This window comes from Syngnathus acus, chromosome 17 (genome assembly GCF_901709675.1).
Source record: "Syngnathus acus chromosome 17, fSynAcu1.2, whole genome shotgun sequence".
NCBI classification, from domain to species: Eukaryota; Metazoa; Chordata; class Actinopteri; order Syngnathiformes; family Syngnathidae; genus Syngnathus; species Syngnathus acus.
In genome coordinates this window covers 5,391,133-5,409,751 of record NC_051102.1, presented here as the reverse complement: position 1 = coordinate 5,409,751, position 18,619 = coordinate 5,391,133, and the positions used below count along the sequence as shown (strand labels likewise).

Here is an 18,619-nt window from a genome sequence, read left to right as displayed (position 1 = left end):
CTCTCTACGAGTATTATATTAAAATATGGTTTTACACCTCAGGTTATTTTTAGTGAGGCCCTGTCTGTTGTTGCTTTTATACACTTGCAGATTAGAGGTAAACGATAAGATCAGGTAACAAATGTCAAGACTCACCTGTTTTCTTGGTTTGGTCATGTGACGTTGGCAAGATGAGCCCATAGGCCAGTGCCTATGTCATTTTCAGTCAACAAAGTGGCAGTATGAGGAAAAGCGTCCCCTAAAATGGATTACTTATTTCATATGCCACAAAGGCAGTTTTAATCACAATGCCATGTTTAGATTCTTCAAATAATAACCAAAAATCATTTTTTCCCCATTTTGTCCCCCCAATTTTGCTATCAGAACTGAAGTGATTTCCATCCATAGCAAGGTCATACAATTTCATCCAAAATATTGTCATGCGTTTTAGGCTTCATGCGTGAACTTGGATTGAATTTTTGGGTGTGTTACTAAGCATGAAAATGTTGAGAGACGCTGGAGCGAGCGGCTCAGCAAACGCATCTCCCGTCTTGACTTTTCCTAGACTTGTCATGACAGGAGGATGTAATTGCCATCAACGATTCCCGACACATTCCGAGAAAGCGTCAATGAAAGTGTATCATGGTGAGTGACGTGCATGCGGATTGGTTGACGTGGCAACCCAATAGATGCCAGTGGCGGTTGCCTCCGAGCCGTACTTCATGTTGTCGAGGCGACCAAATAATGACTTGTTTTTGCGTACCGTATTTTCCAGACTATAAGGTGCACCTAAAAACCTAACATTTTCTCAAAAGCCGACAGTGCGCCTTATAATCCGGTGCGCCTTATATATGGACCAAATTCCTAAATTTAAACTGGCCCGAAACATTGTGTCATGAAATCAATCATAAGTGGCCCGCTGAAGACTATGAATCATGAATCAAACAGACTATGGATCATTGTTTTGTGATTATAAAGTAATTTGTTGCGTCTGAAGTTGAAATAAAAAAGATAAAATGGAGAAGGATTTGATTTGGATTAAAAATCTGACATGATGCATTCATGGTGCGCCTTATAGTCCGGTGCGCCTTATATAAGGACAACATTTTCAAATGGGCCATTCATTGAAAGTGCGCCTTTTAGTCCGGTGCACCTTATAGTCCGGAAAATACGGTATGTTTAAAACGAGATAGTGATATCAAGTGCATGAGAAGGCAACGGCAGCTCACTCTTGACCCAAATGATTGATGGTCATGAGTGAGGAAATGAGAGAAAGCGGAGTCCACCTGTCGTCGCCACTGCGGGCCACAAACTACGTCAGTCAACTCATGTTCTCACATCCAACATGGAGTCCACGCCCCCCCCCTGTCATCACACCTCCGGACTTGCAATAAAATCAACTATGTCAGGAATTTACCCTCCTTCGACTTACAGGAAGTAGAGCGGCAAAGACGTATCAACTACATTTTTTGATGTCATTTCCAGACTGTATGTGGGTCTCAGCACACCCCCTGACAAAAAAACCCCCAAAAAAAACATTAAAATGTTTTTAACAGCTGTGACTTTCTTTTGCCTCGGAGATAAACAGTTATTTCCGCTCACTGCCGACCGGTGCTGTCAGTGGGAAAACAACACGGACGATTTGGAGCCAAAAAAAAAGAGTTGACGTTTTAATATTATAACAAGTGGTTTTTAATAAGAAAAAATGAAGAAAGAAGCTATATATTTTCATGGGGAAAAACAATACTTACAAATACTCATATTTGTAAGGAAAAAATAACTTTTGAGAACCAAAAGTTTGATATTTTGAAGAATTTTGTTTTTTTTATGTTTTCTCAAAAAAAGTCAGCTTTTGTCAGGAAAAGTAATGCAACTGATATAAAATAATAATAATGCCCTTTTTGTATTGAACACAAAGATCCTTTCCTCTCCACTTTTTAAAGTTTATTTGAGGCCGCAAATTCCGAGAGGAACGTCTACTCACGACAGGAAGCGATGAAGTCAGCATAAGCAAGACATTTGTTATGAACTGCACTGGCAAGATGTACAATAAACACAGCAGGCACTCACACGCGCGCACGCGCGCACTCTCATACAACTATTGTGGGGCCTACGCAGGCAGCCTCGAGATGACTTGGAAAATCTGAAGAGTCAGAACAACAGCAGGTGTTTCTCCTCAGCACGAGTGTTGTAATATTAATAACAATATAGCATAATAATAATAACGAAATGACTGCTTTACAGCCTTTCTGTGTGATTACATGTGTTGGATTTATAGCCGTGGCTTTTAGGGAGAAGGCGTCAGCACGCAGACGCATCACTCGCGGGAGACATTTTACACAGATGTGTCGTCCCTCCCTCTCTCGAGCCCAGCACACATTTACCCCTTTGCTCTTATCAACGACCAGCCGTTGACAACAGTAAGAAATCAGCCTCTGGCTCATAATGCAAAATGGGGGAAAGTTGTAAAGTGCTGTGGAGACAGGAAAAGAAGCCAGTTTTGCTGAGCGTCCTTTTTGATAGGGGTGTCTAGTCACAAAAAAAAAAGACTCACCTGAAAAGGCACAGCAAGTCTGCCATTTTTGTTTGAAGGGGTCACTTTTGGTTCATCCTGGAAAAAAAAATATATATATATATTCCCCAATTTTTTTTGATGATTCAGCTTTTTGTTTCCAAACCATTTATTTTGCAACATGTCATTTGGAAGGAGTGTCTATTACACACAAGAGATTTAGCATTTTGCTTTGAAGTAGCCACTTCAAGTTCATTTTGGCGAGTGGAGGTTTAGTAGCATCCTTGGAAGTTTTGGGGAGAAAAAAGCCCTGGACTCCAGTTTCAAGAAAACCATTTTGGTCATACTGTATTAGGAAGAAAATCTATTATAGCTGATCATAGTGATATGAGCTTTGAGTTTTAAAGGAAGCTAGCATCTTTAACTGGCTAGCTTTTCAAATCTGTTTAGCTGCTAAGATGAGGTCTTCGCTAGAGGACATTGTTTAACTTAAAAAGAATGGCGACTATTCTGCGAGAGCATCGCGTGTCTTTGAGGGACAGAGGAAGCTCTGTGTTCTGGTTTTGATGTCTTGTCGTCTTTGAGGTGCTTCCAGCAAAAGACGCACGACTGCATCGACATTTTAAGTTCATGAATCTCGCAGTCAACTTGTATTGTTCCGCTTCATGTCCGCTTCTGCTTCTATTTCCCGTCTGGTTTTGCGCTCCGTTTTGTTTCCAAAAGACCTCAAAAACAATAAATGTTGGTTTTGATGATAATTTGTTCCAGGCCATCACTAACAATGTGAATGAAGCACAATTGTGAGGTATGTGCGGCACGGCGTGCCTTCACAAGGCGCATACACAAAGTACATTTTCGCATGATGATTATAAAAAACACATGATTGACATTCAAGCCTCCCCAAGGGATCTGGCTTTTTGTCAAGTAATAAGCCTTAAATCACTCTGACATAGACATGGGCGTTATTTGCCACTCAGCAGTGCCCCCTGGTGAATGAGTAGAGTTAAAAATAATTCAACAGTTTTTGTCGCACTTTAACCCTCAATGCATATCATGCTGCTCATTTAGGTGTCATTGCTAATGCCCCCTGGTGTGGGGGCCATAACATAACTAATAACAGTGTTATTGGTCATTTTTAGCAGAAGACACAAATAGATTTTCGTGAGTATTGATCTGTCTACAAGTCTTGCTGCACCATTTGTGTTAACATAACCATTGCTTAAAGGCTAACAACACATAGAAGGCAATTGTTAGCCTTTGTGCTTATTGCGTTTCCAATGGTATGTAAGCATTAAAACTCACTTTTTAAAATTCAGTAGTGCTTTCTTACCTCAAAAAGGAATTGAAACCCTCACCCGGCAGGCCTCGGAAGCCAAACATAGTTCTGTACTGATCTGACTTTTGACCTCTACTGCCTCATGATTATGTCATGTTTAAATGAGGTTTCTCGACTTAATGTTGAACAGTAAACCCTGAATCAAGAAGATCGGTCGAGCAGATAACGTTTAGCTAAACTGTTTAAATTAGTGACATCATGTTAATTATCACAAGTCAAGTGACATCGTATTTAGTTAAAACCATCTGGGAATGTTGAGAACTCTACTTTCTGGGGCTTCTCCAGACAGATGGAACGGGAAGGGCATTTTTTTTGCTCCTTTTAAGGAAGCAAATGACTCCGCGGAGAACCATCACTTAGTCTTTATGGGGGCGATCGAGTTCTCGTTTTCATCATTTTATTTTACTTGAGCTTTGACGTAGCACCTGCTCTTAAAAGCGAGCCTGCCCGGGAGTGTGACTGACTTGTGCACAAATTCCAACTCCCCCTATCAGTGCTCCTGTAAATCCTCCCTGATTTCTTTTTTTTTTTTTTTTAAGAAAGTGAGTTTGTTTGTTTATTTATTTAGTTTTAAATCAGAGTTCTTGGACTTCGCAGGAACTTCCTGTCTTATCTCAGGTGATTACTGAGTCAAAACACGTCACAACTGACTGCACACAAGAGGAAAAGGGGAGTTTGTCGTGGGTAATTGGTTGAAAACTTGTACTCAATTTCAAACAAAGCTACAGGTTAAGAATTTTACACCAAGCCCGCCTGTGTGAGACGCTTGTCAGTGTAACATGATGACACACGCTTGAAGTAGTGTTGGCTCGTGAGTGAGCAATTCAAAAGAATGAATTATTTCAGTGAACGACAGTAAACGAATCACTTCCTAAAGTGACTTCAACCAGTAGGTGTCGGTAATGTGCATTGAAGCTGGTGCCACCTCACCGTCAAACATAACGAAGAAGAAAATGACGTAACCCGTTCACAAACGAGTCGTGAATTGCATTTCCCGTTCACTAACTCACCGGATCTGTGAGTAAACGAGTCAGTGAGTGAGTGATTTGCATTTCCAGTTCATCACGAGAACGGATCAGCGAGGGAACGAATCCTGACTTTGCCGTTCGCGGACGAGTTAATGAGTGAACTGCCTTCCCGTGCATCAACGGATCCGTCTGTGAACGTCTTGCGTCTCCTGGCGTCTATGTCAGCCAGAATCTACATTTACGATTTGCCAAGGAAAGAAAGAACCACTCACTGAAACGCCACTTCTTTTATGCACGTTTTCTCCAAGCTAACGGCTAACTTTATTGCATGAAGGGATGCGCCGTTATGCAACAATTTCTCTTTGGGTAATCTTTATTTTATAACACTTAAAATAACGTGTATGCATATATACGCCTAAATATTGTTATCCAATATATGTACTGCAATTTCACATGAGATTGCTGGTTTGAAATGTACTTTTATTATTATTATTATTGTTTTAATAAACATTAACACCTGTTCAAACTTGTCTGGTGTTTTATTCCTTGTTTTTATTTTTTTGGGCATGAAAATAAAAAACTGACATTTGGTTAACTGCTTTATATGACAATATGTATATGTGTTTTACGTTGTGTATATGTGTTGGTGTCCCCCAGAATAAAGAGCAAGTAGTCAAATACGCATTCTTGACACGTACAAAAAAGGCATAAAGTTATGAGGTACACCTGAAAATGGTGGTGTACCTAAAGGAGTGTCCGTGTGACGTCACAGATCAACCAGCCAATCAGGAGGTGGGGGTGAGGGCGGGTGCGGCACTTTTCACTTTCAGTTCAGCTTTGGCCATGATTTTTCCCGAATGAACTGGCCTGTTATTAGGTACACCTGAAAATGGCGGCGTACCTAAAGGTGTGTCTGTGTGACATCATAGCGCAAACAGCCAATCAGAAAGTGAGGGCGGAAGGGGCACTTTTTACTTTCAGTTACGCTTTGGCCATGATTTTTCCCTAATGAACTGGCCTGTTATTAGGTACACCTAAAAATGGCAGTGTACCTAATGGAGTGTCCGAGTGATGTCACAGATCAACTAGCCAATCAGAAAGTGGGGGTGAGGGCGGGTGTGCCACTTTTCACTTAAACCAGGGGTGTCGACCTCCAGTCCTCGAGGGGCCGCGTTCCAATATGTTTTCCAAGTTACCCTCGTTAAGTGCACCTGCGTGAAAAGTTTTAGCCACTTTCACGTTCTGCAGGAGCTAAAACTTTTCACGCAGGTGCACTTAACGAGGGAATCACACGGACACTCCATTAGGTACACCGCCACATATTGGAATGCGGCCCCTCGAGGACTAGAGCTTGACACCTGTGACCTTTGACCATGATGTTTCCCTAATAAAGTGGCCTGTTATTAGGTACACTTGAAAATGGCGGTGTACCTAATGGAGTGTCCGTGTGATTCCCTCGTTAAGTGCACCTGCGTGAAAAGTTTTAGCTCCTGCAGAACGTGAAAGTGGCTAAAACTTTTCACGCAGGTGCACTTAACGAGGGTAACTTGGAAAACATATTGGAACGCGGCCCCTCGAGGACTAGAGCTTGACACCTGTGACCTTTGACCATGACATTTCCCTAATAAAGTGGCCTGTTATTAGGTACACTTGAAAATGGCGGTGTACCTAATGGAGTGTCCGTGTGATTCCCTCGTTAAGTGCACCTGCGTGAAAAGTTTTAGCTCCTACAGAACGTGAAAGTGGCTAAAACATTTCACGCAGGTGCACTTAACGAGGGTAACTTGGAAAACATATTGGAACGCGGCCCCTCGAGGACTCGAGCTCGACACCTGTGACCTTTGACCATGATGTTTCCCTAATAAAGTGGCCTGTTATTAGGTACACTTGAAAATGGCGGTGTACCTAATGGAGTGTCCGTGTGATTCCCTCGTTAAGTGCACCTGCGTGAAAAGTTTTAGCTCCTACAGAACGTGAAAGTGGCTAAAACTTTTCACGCAGGTGCACTTAACGAGGGTAACTTGGAAAACATATTGGAACGCGGCCCCTCGAGGACTAGCGCTCGACACCTGTGACCTTTGACCATGATGTTTCCCTAATAAAGTGGCCTGTTATTAGGTACACTTGAAACTGGCGGTGTACCTAATGGAGTGTCCGTGTGATTCCCTCGTTAAGTGCACCTGCGTGAAAAGTTTTAGCTCCTGCAGAACGTGAAAGTGGCTAAAACTTTTCACGCAGGTGCACTTAACGAGGGTAACTTGGAAAACATATTGGAACGCGGCCCCTCGAGGACTAGAGCTTGACACCTGTGACCTTTGACCATGATGTTTCCCTAATAAAGTGGCCTGTTATTAGGTACACTTGAAAATGGCGGTGTACCTAATGGAGTGTCCGTGTGATTCCCTCGTTAAGTGCACCTGCGTGAAAAGTTTTAGCTCCTACAGAACGTGAAAGTGGCTAAAACATTTCACGCAGGTGCACTTAACGAGGGTAACTTGGAAAACATATTGGAACGCGGCCCCTCGAGGACTCGAGCTCGACACCTGTGACCTTTGACCATGATGTTTCCCTAATAAAGTGGCCTGTTATTAGGTACACTTGAAAATGGCGGTGTACCTAATGGAGTGTCCGTGTGATTCCCTCGTTAAGTGCACCTGCATGAAAAGTTTTAGCTCCTGCAGAACGTGAAAGTGGCTAAAACTTTTCACGCAGGTGCACTTAACGAGGGTAACTTGGAAAACATATTGGAACGCGGCCCCTCGAGGACTAGAGCTTGACACCTGTGACCTTTGACCATGATATTTCCCTAATAAAGTGGCCTGTAATTAGGTCCACTTGAAAATGGCGGTGTACCTAATGGAGTGTCCGTGTGATTCCCTCGTTAAGTGCACCTGCGTGAAAAGTTTTAGCTCCTGCAGAACGTGAAAGTGGCTAAAACTTTTCACGCAGGTGCACTTAACGAGGGTAACTTGGAAAACATATTGGAACGCGGCCCCTCGAGGACTAGAGCTTGACACCTGTGACCTTTGACCATGATGTTTCCCTAATAAAGTGGCCTGTTATTAGGTACACTTGAAAATGGCGGTGTACCTAATGGAGTGTCCGTGTGATTCCCTCGTTAAGTGCACCTGCGTGAAAAGTTTTAGCTCCTACAGAACGTGAATGTGGCTAAAACTTTTCACGCAGGTGCACTTAACGAGGGTAACTTGGAAAACATATTGGAACGCGGCCCCTCGAGGACTAGCGCTCGACACCTGTGACCTTTGACCATGATGTTTCCCTAATAAAGTGGCCTGTTATTAGGTACACTTGAAACTGGCGGTGTACCTAATGGAGTGTCCGTGTGATTCCCTCGTTAAGTGCACCTGCGTGAAAAGTTTTAGCTCCTGCAGAACGTGAAAGTGGCTAAAACTTTTCACGCAGGTGCACTTAACGAGGGTAACTTGGAAAACATATTGGAACGCGGCCCCTCGAGGACTCGAGCTCGACACCTGTGACCTTTGACCATGATGTTTCCCTAATAAAGTGGCCTGTTATTAGGTACACTTGAAAATGGCGGTGTACCTAATGGAGTGTCCGTGTGATTCCCTCGTTAACTGCACCTGCGTGAAAAGTTTTAGCTCCTGCAGAACGTGAAAGTGGCTAAAACTTTTCACGCAGGTGCACTTAACGAGGGTAACTTGGAAAACATATTGGAACGCGGCCCCTCGAGGACTAGAGCTTGACACCTGTGACCTTTGACCATGATGTTTCCCTAATAAAGTGGCCTGTTATTAGGTACACTTGAAAATGGCGGTGTACCTAATGGAGTGTCCGTGTGATTCCCTCGTTAAGTGCACCTGCGTGAAAAGTTTTAGCTCCTACAGAACGTGAACGTGGCTAAAACTTTTCACGCAGGTGCACTTAACGAGGGTAACTTGGAAAACATATTGGAACGCGGCCCCTCGAGGACTAGCGCTCGACACCTGTGACCTTTGACCATGATGTTTCCCTAATAAAGTGGCCTGTTATTAGGTACACTTGAAACTGGCGGTGTACCTAATGGAGTGTCCGTGTGATTCCCTCGTTAAGTGCACCTGCGTGAAAAGTTTTAGCTCCTGCAGAACGTGAAAGTGGCTAAAACTTTTCACGCAGGTGCACTTAACGAGGGTAACTTGGAAAACATATTGGAACGCGGCCCCTCGAGGACTCGAGCTCGACACCTGTGACCTTTGACCATGATGTTTCCCTAATAAAGTGGCCTGTTATTAGGTACACTTGAAAATGGCGGTGTACCTAATGGAGTGTCCGTGTGATTCCCTCGTTAAGTGCACCTGCGTGAAAAGTTTTAGCTCCTGCAGAACGTGAAAGTGGCTAAAACCTTTCACGCAGGTGCACTTAACGAGGGTAACTTGGAAAACGTATTGGAACGCGGCCCCTCGAGGACTCGAGCTCGACACCTGTGACCTTTGACCATGATGTTTCCCTAATAAAGTGGCCTGTTATTAGGTACACTTGAAAATGGCGGTGTACCTAATGGAGTGTCCGTGTGATTCCCTCGTTAAGTGCACCTGCGTGAAAAGTTTTAGCTCCTGCAGAACGTGAAAGTGGCTAAAACTTTTCACGCAGGTGCACTTAACGAGGGTAACTTGGAAAACATATTGGAACGCGGCCCCTCGAGGACTAGAGCTTGACACCTGTGACCTTTGACCATGATGTTTCCCTAATAAAGTGGCCTGTTATTAGGTCCACTTGAAAATGGCGGTGTACCTAATGGAGTGTCCGTGTGATTCCCTCGTTAAGTGCACCTGCGTGAAAAGTTTTAGCTCCTGCAGAGCGTGAAAGTGGCTAAAACTTTTCACGCAGGTGCACTTAACGAGGGTAACTTGGAAAACATATTGGAACGCGGCCCCTCGAGGACTGGAGGTCGACACCCCTGGTTTAAGTGAAAAGTGCCACACCCACCCTCACCCCCACTTTCTGATTGGCTGGTTGATCTGTGACATCACTTGGACACTCCATTAGGTACATCGCCATTTTTAGGTGTACCTAATAGCCTGTTATTCATTAGGGAAAAATCATGGCCAAAGCGTAACTGAAAGTGAAAAGTGCCACATCCGCCCCCACCTCCTGATTGGCTGGTTGATCTGTGATGTCACTCGGACACTCCTTTAGGTACACCACCATTTTCAGGTGTACCTAATAACTTTATGCATTTTTTGTACGTGTCAAGAATGTGTATTTGACTACTTGCTCTTTATTCTGGGGGACACCAACACATATTACACAACGTAAAACACATATACATATTGTCAAAATATAGCAGTTAACTAAATGTCAGATTTTTGTTTTCATGCCCAAAAAAATAAAAACAAGGAATAAAACACCAGACAAGTTTGAACAGGTTTTAATGTTTATTAAAACAATAATAATAATAATAATAGTACATTTCAAACCAGCAATCTAATGTGAAATTGCAGTAGATATATTGGATAACAATATTTAGGCGTATATATGCATACACGTTATTTTAAGTGTTGTAAAATAAAGATTACCCAAAGAGAAGTTGTTGCATAACGGCGCATCCCTTCATGCAATAAAGTTAGCCGTTAGCTTGGAGAAAACGTGCATAAAAGAAGTGGCGTTTCAGTGAGTGGTTCTTTCTTTCCTTGGCAAATCGTAAATGTAGATTCTGGCTGACATAGACGCCAGGAGACGCAAGACGTTCACAGACGGATCCGTTGATGCACGGGAAGTTACGTCATTTTCTTCTTCGTTTTGTTTTACGGCGAGGTGGCACCAGCTTCAATGTGCATTACCGACACCTACTGGTTGAAGTCATATTTCGTTCACATAAAAAAAATCGTTCTTTTGAACGAATCGTTCCGCTTTTCTGGGCGGAGGGATATGGGACACGGTCACTGGGGAGAAGCGTGGTGAGTTGATTGCATGTCCATCCGCCAGACAAATAGTGCCGTATAATTGATACAAACGAGATCAAGACGGACATTACTGAAGAGTACTTTTACTTTTCTTTCCTTATTTCCCGGTCACGTCTACTCTGGAGCTATACGTGTAGCTCGCTAGTTTAATGTAATTTAGCGCTTTGTGGATGAATAAAATTAACATTTCCTCATTATGGAAGAAATGCATAAAAGTGTGTGGCGAAGTATATCTGAAGCTATTCCAATCAGACACTGAGGAGGAAGACTTCAGTTTCAGTGCACAGGATGAAGATGGCTCTCAGTGACTTTTACTGGTGTGTTCTAATGTGTCGGTGCAATGGACAGTTGTCCCGAAAGAAGCCTTTTTTGGACAAAACTAGACACAAGTTCAGCGAAGGGGTAGACAGGACATCTTGCAGGTTATATTTCATGTACGTATTAATTAAATCAGGAAAGCAACATTTATGGCAGAGGTTTATTTTGTAAAGGATGAGGAAGGAGCAGGAGTTGGTGATGAAAAAATGGTGCGCCAATAAATGATATATTGTATTCAAAAATGTACATTTGATGAAAAAAAAAAAAAGGGATAGTACAGTTATCATGCCAATTATTCCACACGCACGCAGTTTCCTTCCAACATGTTTTTCAAAATGTAAATAAAAATATAAACACAATAAAGCCCTGGGATGTTTTAAAGAAATACAAATGATTACATGCAGGATGATTGACAGTCGAACTTCTCTGAAACAAAAAAAATGTGGGGGGAAATAGAATTCTTCTGCCCTTCAAAGTCATCACATGAACAGAAAGCTGCATGGTTTCAGTCCTTTATTCACTAGAATATAGATTGATAGGAAATCAAAGGAAAATGCTATTAATGACAAGTTGAGTGGACTCTCGCCTAGCTGTTACAAATAGCACAAACGTTGAGATGCCTCATGACCCCCCCTCCCCCCCCCCAAAAATAAATTACAGTTGCCAAAACCAAACACACTGATCAGGTTTTGGGATAGGGCTGGGATGGAAGGGGAGTTTGTGGAGGGCTCGATATAGACGAGCTGACAGAACAGACCTGGTCTAACGCACTGCAAAATTTGGGACTCGGGTAACATGGATGTGGCATCCAGAGAACGCAGGAGTTTGGGGTGGGGGGGCTGTACATTGAAGTAGAAAGGTCCCAAAGTAGAAACTGCAGTCTTAACATGTGCCATACTTTAAAATGTAGAGGAAAAACACCCTTTACACTCATCAATATGATGAGCAGAAAAGTCCCAAACCAAAGCTCTGAAGTCTTTATTTTTGCTAGTGGGGGGAATGGGAGCGGGGGACGTAGAGGAGAAAATCCAACAACAGGAGGAGGAAAGTACTCCTTTGATGACGCAGATTGGCTGGTGGGGTGGGAGACACTTCGGCACTGGGGGGTGGGGGGACTGGGGAGGTTATTTCCTGGAGCTAGAATTCTAATATCCAAAAGTTACTGGTCTGGAGGGACCACGTTGGTCAAAGGGGGTGTCCGTGGAGATGCCAACAGAAGAAAAATGCCTCCAAAGTGGCATCTCTGCAGGCTGTCTCAGAGGGATAGCGCTATGTGCTCCCCGCAGCCTGGTTCTCTCCTCCCTCGGTGTTAGCTGCAGGTGGACAAAACAGACGCCTGGTTGGGGAGGGGCTAGCAGTGTAAAAAGGACTAAGACAAAAGTGGAGTGACTTACTCGTTGCGGAAGCGGAGGCGCTGCCTTCCTCATCGCTGTCGTCCTCGTTGGACTGCGGCACCTCGGCGTCGGGGATGGTTGTCACGGGGGCTTCGGGCTCCTGCTCCGCCCGGCTTTTTAGGGCCAAAATCCGGTGATGCAATGCCGCCGCCAGCTGACCTACATCCTTGGAACTACCCTGAGGAGCACAATAGAGCAATCTTTTTAAGCGAATCATGCAAGCAGTGAGGCATCCTCGTAGAAAACAGCATAAGTGGGAAAGTTCCTGCTTGCTTTGACTGGGGAGAGTAGCACCATCTGGTGGACAACAAAGCAATTACAGAGGTATCTTGGTTTAAGACAGTCTCACACAGGTGTATTATGTCTCATCAAAAGATTTACAGGAATTATGACTTGTGAGTTGTGTGAACGTGTATTAGCTTTCAACGTTTCATGTTCCATTAGTAGTAAATCCAAGTACAGAGCTGAATGCAACAGTCCTACGTTGGTGAAACTACTTCCAACATGATCTAACACTTTGGTCAAAACATACCGATATTAGGAAGACCTTGACTCCTTGATCCTCTGTGTCTGTGGCCGTGACCCGTACACTTTTGTCGCTTGCCTTATCCACTTGCATCTGGGGCCAAAGTTTAGTGTTGAGGATCAACCGAAGGCTGCCCTGGGTCCTCATCACTGGAGGGAGTCCAAAAAAAGAGACCGTGCTTAGCAAGTCACGACAGGCCATAATACACTTATTTCGCTTGCGTTTACCTAGACGCGACTGTAGCGTGCCATCGTCCGTTGACGCCATGTCGTTAAGCCGCAGTAGACCCCGCCCTCGCTCTATCCACGACTGTGCCGTCTTCTCGAAGACGTACAACTTGCACTGCATCTGAATTGCGGGACAAAGCAAACTCACTGGCTGTGTACCTCTTGCAGGTGCCAAAATGTCACATGAACGCTCGACGGCACCTGTAAAACGTTGCTTTCTGATTCTTCCCCGGTTTTCACGTCCACTTTCTCTAAGATGCACTTCTTGGCTGTGGCTTTGGTGTAGGCGGCGGCAGACTCCTCCAAAGACTCCGACACGCTGTTCAATGCTGAGAAGAGTGCAAACTGTCAAGTGCTGAGCTGGACTATAAACCTTGAGAGCCTGAACAGCCACTACAAACTACTCCAAAGGACACTCGACTTCAAACTGCAAGCAAAGAGGTAGCCAGGAAAGGCTTTTTACTGTATCCTACCTAAACAGAGCCTGTTGATTTACTTGGGACATCCCCCCCACCCCACCCATTCAGAGTTCAATTTTGGTTTGCGTGCATGTGTGGCTTGGGTACTGGAAACCCTTTTACAGGGAGAAATACAGGACTGGTTGCAAGACAGACTGAAGTTTGTTTCCCCAGGGACTGCCTTTAAATTCAACTTCACCTCGAGGGACAGAAACGCTGACTTCTTTTTTCCGAGATGTAATTTTTCAGTCCCAAAACCCTTAACGAGAACATAAATTGTCGTGTATGAAGGGAGGCGGGGGTGGCAGTTACCCTTCTCTGGGGTGGCCTCCTGTGACGGGGGCTCTAAAGCCTCTGGAACCTCTTTACTATCTTCATTGGCAGTCTCGCCCTTGGGAGGACTCTAGGATGGGAGAAAAAAAAAAGATACACACAGACACATGGGAAATTTTCCAAATTTGGACATTGTCCAACTTGGTTGACCATGCAAACAAGCCGCCAACACTCACCAAAACTCGTTCGGACATGTTCTGTCCAAACACAAATTTCGCCCCACTGTCTGCACTGTTTGAGGCATTATTTAAACTGGGAAGACAAAGAACGCATGAATTAATTCATGCAATAATAACAATCAATATTAATGAGCAAGAGACTATAGTGAGATTACCTTGGGGTAGAGATGTACTGCAAGAAATAATTGGTTCCCTCTGCTTGACAGTCTCCTGGAAGAATGTCCTTTGACTTTTCTTCTTTACTGTTCTGGTCCAACTAGAAAGAAGACACGGGAGGAATCGCTCACATCTTCAGAGAGTGTTGTGAATTTCGACGCAAACTAAGAGCAGCAACAGACACATGACTACGAATGTATTTTCTTGCATTGTCTGGGGTCTCACCCCCAAAAATTGATTAGAATGTTGAACATTTTTCTGTAGCTCATGCAAACCCACCTTTGCTCTGTCTTTGATATTCTGACCAAATACAAAAGAATTTGCTACATCTCCTTCCTCCTTCTCGTTCCCTCCTTCATCTTTGACGTCACTTGGGCCGTCTTCCTCATTTTCGTGTTTCTGAAATAAACAGGAATACAAAACAAACTCCACAACTAGGACCAGGGAGGAATCATTTGCAGGATGTTACCAGTGACATGTTCGGGGCGGCTGAGTGCTCTGTGTTGTTCAGGAAAAGGGACTGGGCGACTGAAGGGCCGTCTGACAACTTCTTCACGCCATTGGTTCCGCAAGTGGAGTCTGCAAGGAAAGAAAAGATGTAAAAGACACAAGTGTGAACGAAGATGTCGAGCAAAGTAACAGTGACTCTGCAGCACGTGAGCAAACGCGATTTTCCCTACTAGACTCTGTGTGGGATTTGGAGGGTGGCGCTTGAAGAACCGCCGGGCGGAGAACGCTGCGTTGTTGCTCTTTCGGTTTCTGACTCGGGACGCCTGCAAGAACAAACGCACGTGCTTGCTTTTCTCAGAAGATGCCGTTCCGCGCAGAAGGTTTGCAACAACTGTTCCAAACACTTGTTACTTCCTTTACATTGGATTCAATGTGGAAAAGCTTGGCACAAATGTGGCTTGAGGCAACATGTGGCACAAACCTGAACTGGGCGCCTGCCCGTGTATGAGAGTTGGCGGCTTTAATCGGAACCCAACTGGCTTCTCCTCTGGCGACGCCCGAAAGCAGGTGAAGGGACAAAACATTAAACATACATCGGTCACATAACAACTTAGGTTCTTTTGCGGCAACACTCTGTCATTTCTAAGTCCTCAATTCAGACAAATGTTAGCAACTTCATTTTGATTCTAATGCCTCAACACGAGTCTTAAAATGTGGCAGTGATCCAGACACAGGTGACAAGCTGTGTTTGGACGTTCTACTCATGCAAACATTCATGCCCTGTTAAGAAAACATGATGTTGAGATTATTAGAGTTATATCTTTTTGGGGTTCTGGGGTGCATGCTCTGCATACCAACTGACAATTGCGCTGCTTGGTATTGCAGCGCTGCTTTCTCGAGTGAAAGTACAAGCCATGCTGTCTTGATCTACTTTTTCCAGTCCCTGAACTCAAAAAAGTAGCCACCTCTCTAGTTGTCCCGGTGACGCAAGCATTGGAGGGTTAGCGGTGGCAAATTTACAGGAGACAGGAACTCCTCCTCAAAACAGAAATGCGCTAAAATTCTGGAAGACCAACATTTTGCCACATTTTGTTTTTAAGATAGTTTTCCTTACATAACAATTTAATGTTATACATTTAGAAAACTCACCAGGCTCAGAGTCAGAGTTCCCAGTCGGAGACTGGCAGAAACTGGGGGGCATGAATATGTTGTTCTTGGGAACTGCAAAGGAGTTTGAGAGAAAGCCTCAGCATACAAATCAACTCTGTGCTCCAAGCAAACAGCAACAAAGTTGTTACCCGACTGTAGTGGCGGGAATGATGAAGTCCGCTCCCTTTTTACTGGAGGGAAGTAGTTCGCCTCGTCTTTATCTGAATCTGAGCGTGCAAATGCGAGAAATATTTTAATAACAATAGCAAAGCCATCGGCCTCTTCAGATGTCAGATTTTTACCTTCTCCATCCTCTGCACTTGAGCCCTCTGCAGATCGCTGTAACAAACAAACAAACAAACAATCTCAAGAAGGGCAAATATTCAATAAAAAAACAACAACATTGTAACTGGTTAAAAATATCCTTTACTTTGTCATTTGAAAATTTACAACTCAACATCAAGCGCAATTGCGACTACAATTGATATATGTGCATGAGAAGCCCCCTCGTGGAGCCTTGTTTACAGTTCAGCCAGTGGTGAGGAATGTGCTAAGCGCCTTCTTCAAAGACGTTCTTATTTTAGCTAGCAAAAGAGCTTCATCATCGTCGAAAAAAAAATTAAATAAAAACACTCACCTTCTGAGTTTTGTCTTTTTGGAAAACAAACACAGGGGGCGCTATGGCAGGCTTGTCTGTCAGGAGAAAAAAAAAGATTGATCGGACAGCAGACGATGTTGTCTACTCTACACCAACAGGGGGCAGCATACGATGAAAATTGTCTCAATAGGAGCATATTTATGGTCTCAACTGCATTTAGGGGATGAACAAGTTATTTTGAGGTCAATTTTGAAATGACAATTTTAAAACTCTTGTTTTCCCTACTTGTGTTAGTTGTTTTTATACAAGTGTACAGAAACAGCACAAACATGTGATCCATAAACCAAAACAATAAAACCAAATAAATGTACCTATGAAACTCAATAAAACAATTCTGTCATAACAGAGGCGCACCAGCTAAATTCAGGTCAGGCCTTAGTTTCATTCTCTACCACTATTTGTATGTTTTTCTCTCTTCAAAATAAAACTTCAGTGTCATTTAATCCTTCTAGATCATTCCATACTGTTCAATATCATTATTTATCATTCAGATCTATTACATGGTTCCTAAGCATTTCACATCATTAAACATGCTTCCATAAATTGTCATTCAGCATTTCAGCATTCACACACAATTTCTAAAGAAATTGCTTCATCTAGTTAGACATTATACTACCATACATTTGTTAAATTGTCAAAACTTTATGCATATGTAGAGTGTTCAGAGGACTAGGGACAGAGTGTGAATAAATATATTAGATAAGGCAATGAAGCTCAATCGTCTCATATCAAGCTACTTCTTTGGCCCCAAAATGAGCCAAAGCAATCTGTCAGAAACAGCACTGGTCCAAGTTGACTATATTTACAGGCATTTGCTAGCCATTGTTGGTTTTCAGTTCATTTCACCAAAGCAACTTGATTGCTGCTTTTATGGTACACAGGCAGTACTGCAACTGCAACAACAGTTTTGTAGGTGACTATGATCATCCAGTTTATGATTTCAAATTATATGCCATCGAGCGCGCTTAATGTCATACCTAGTGCGTAATATAATAAAAAATACGAGACAGTTTGGTCAATGAATGGAAGTAGAAATAGGATAACATTGATATAGTGTCGAAATTAGCACATATATTGGTATTACTGACGCAGCAAACATAACATGTCTATTTTTTTGTGTGTTCCGTACTGGTATCAAATAACACAACGGCACCTCTTTGCGGGTTATCTCTTTTTAATTTATAGACCAACGCGAGCATCTTCCGGAAGCTATCCAGCAAATAGACGGTGCCACCCAGTTGAACCGCGATGGTGAGGGAGAGTAGCTGAACATCGCTCCGGTTGTGACGTTTCCACAAACGTCGTTCGCAACAATCTCGATACCGCATATTAAACGTAATGGCAATCACTCCCGGACAAGTGCATTTGGTCCCGAAGACATAGGAAGAAAAATATTACTTTGCCCGCCTAAACTCACGTCTGCGAACTAACAGACTCGGCCTGACATGTATTCAGTGGCTCCGCACAAAGCAACACTTCTAATAGCTGTGAACGTGCAAGAAAAGGCGAAGCGTCTATTACAGTCTTTACAGGTATAATAAAGTAGCTATAAATAGCCGGGTGCTAGCATCGTACGATTAGCTCGCTAAGCAGCAAGCTAGCATTGGAGGGCGTTCCGACGCTTTCCAGCTATTAGCCGCATCCCAAGCCTTTAGCCGCGTTAGCATGTTTGCTAACAGTGTAGCCTAGGAAACGCCGGGAAGCACTCGTGCGACTCCAACCGGGGCCAAATGAACCGCCGGTTTGTGTCTTATCATCCTCGGCCCAAGTGCAAACAGCGGGAAATGCGACGTTTGGAACACTGCAATGAGTGTTTTTGTGTCCCCTCCCTACTCCACACTGCTAAGCGACTCACCTTCGTTCGCCAAGTCCGCCATTTTACTTCGACGCTCACACACCCACAAGCCACCGCGCAGATAAGACAGGCGCAGGCCGGGAGAGGGAGCACTCACTCGGCCGCCGTCAACAGCTCCACGCGTCCCGCCTGCATCTGCACTCGTCTGCTTTCGTCTGACTGCGTCAGTGGGTCTGCACTCGTCGGACTTCGTCTGCTTT

At 43.8% G+C, this 18,619-nt stretch overlaps 1 protein-coding gene across 1 annotated transcript; it reads right to left on the bottom strand.

Moving 5' to 3' along the window:
- Positions 1-11,179: 11,179 nt before the first annotated feature.
- On the bottom strand, positions 11,180-18,563 carry ranbp3b (RAN binding protein 3b). The gene is made up of 17 exons (XM_037277051.1): positions 18,420-18,563; positions 16,544-16,599; positions 16,209-16,245; positions 16,056-16,133; positions 15,907-15,978; positions 15,239-15,304; positions 14,988-15,080; positions 14,777-14,886; positions 14,587-14,706; positions 14,307-14,407; positions 14,149-14,224; positions 13,952-14,042; positions 13,383-13,510; positions 13,182-13,302; positions 12,961-13,103; positions 12,429-12,606; positions 11,180-12,347 (listed from the first exon to the last, which is right to left on the bottom strand). The coding sequence occupies exons 1-17, from the start codon at positions 18,439-18,441 to the stop codon at positions 12,304-12,306; spliced, it is 1,536 nt and encodes a 511-aa protein (XP_037132946.1). The 5' UTR covers positions 18,442-18,563; the 3' UTR covers positions 11,180-12,303.
- Between the last annotated feature and the right edge of the window lie 56 nt (positions 18,564-18,619).

Bases quoted from the DNA above. Each gene is read 5' to 3' on its own strand.
- ranbp3b (XM_037277051.1), bottom strand. From the start codon at position 18,441: ATGGCGGACTTGGCGAACGAAG. The intron at 16,246-16,543 runs GTGAGTGTTTTT...TGTTTGTTACAG, and splicing joins AAAAAGACAAAACTCAGAAG to CGATCTGCAGAGGGCTCAAG. The intron at 15,305-15,906 runs GTGAGTTTTCTA...GGGCGTCGCCAG, and splicing joins GAACTCTGACTCTGAGCCTG to AGGAGAAGCCAGTTGGGTTC.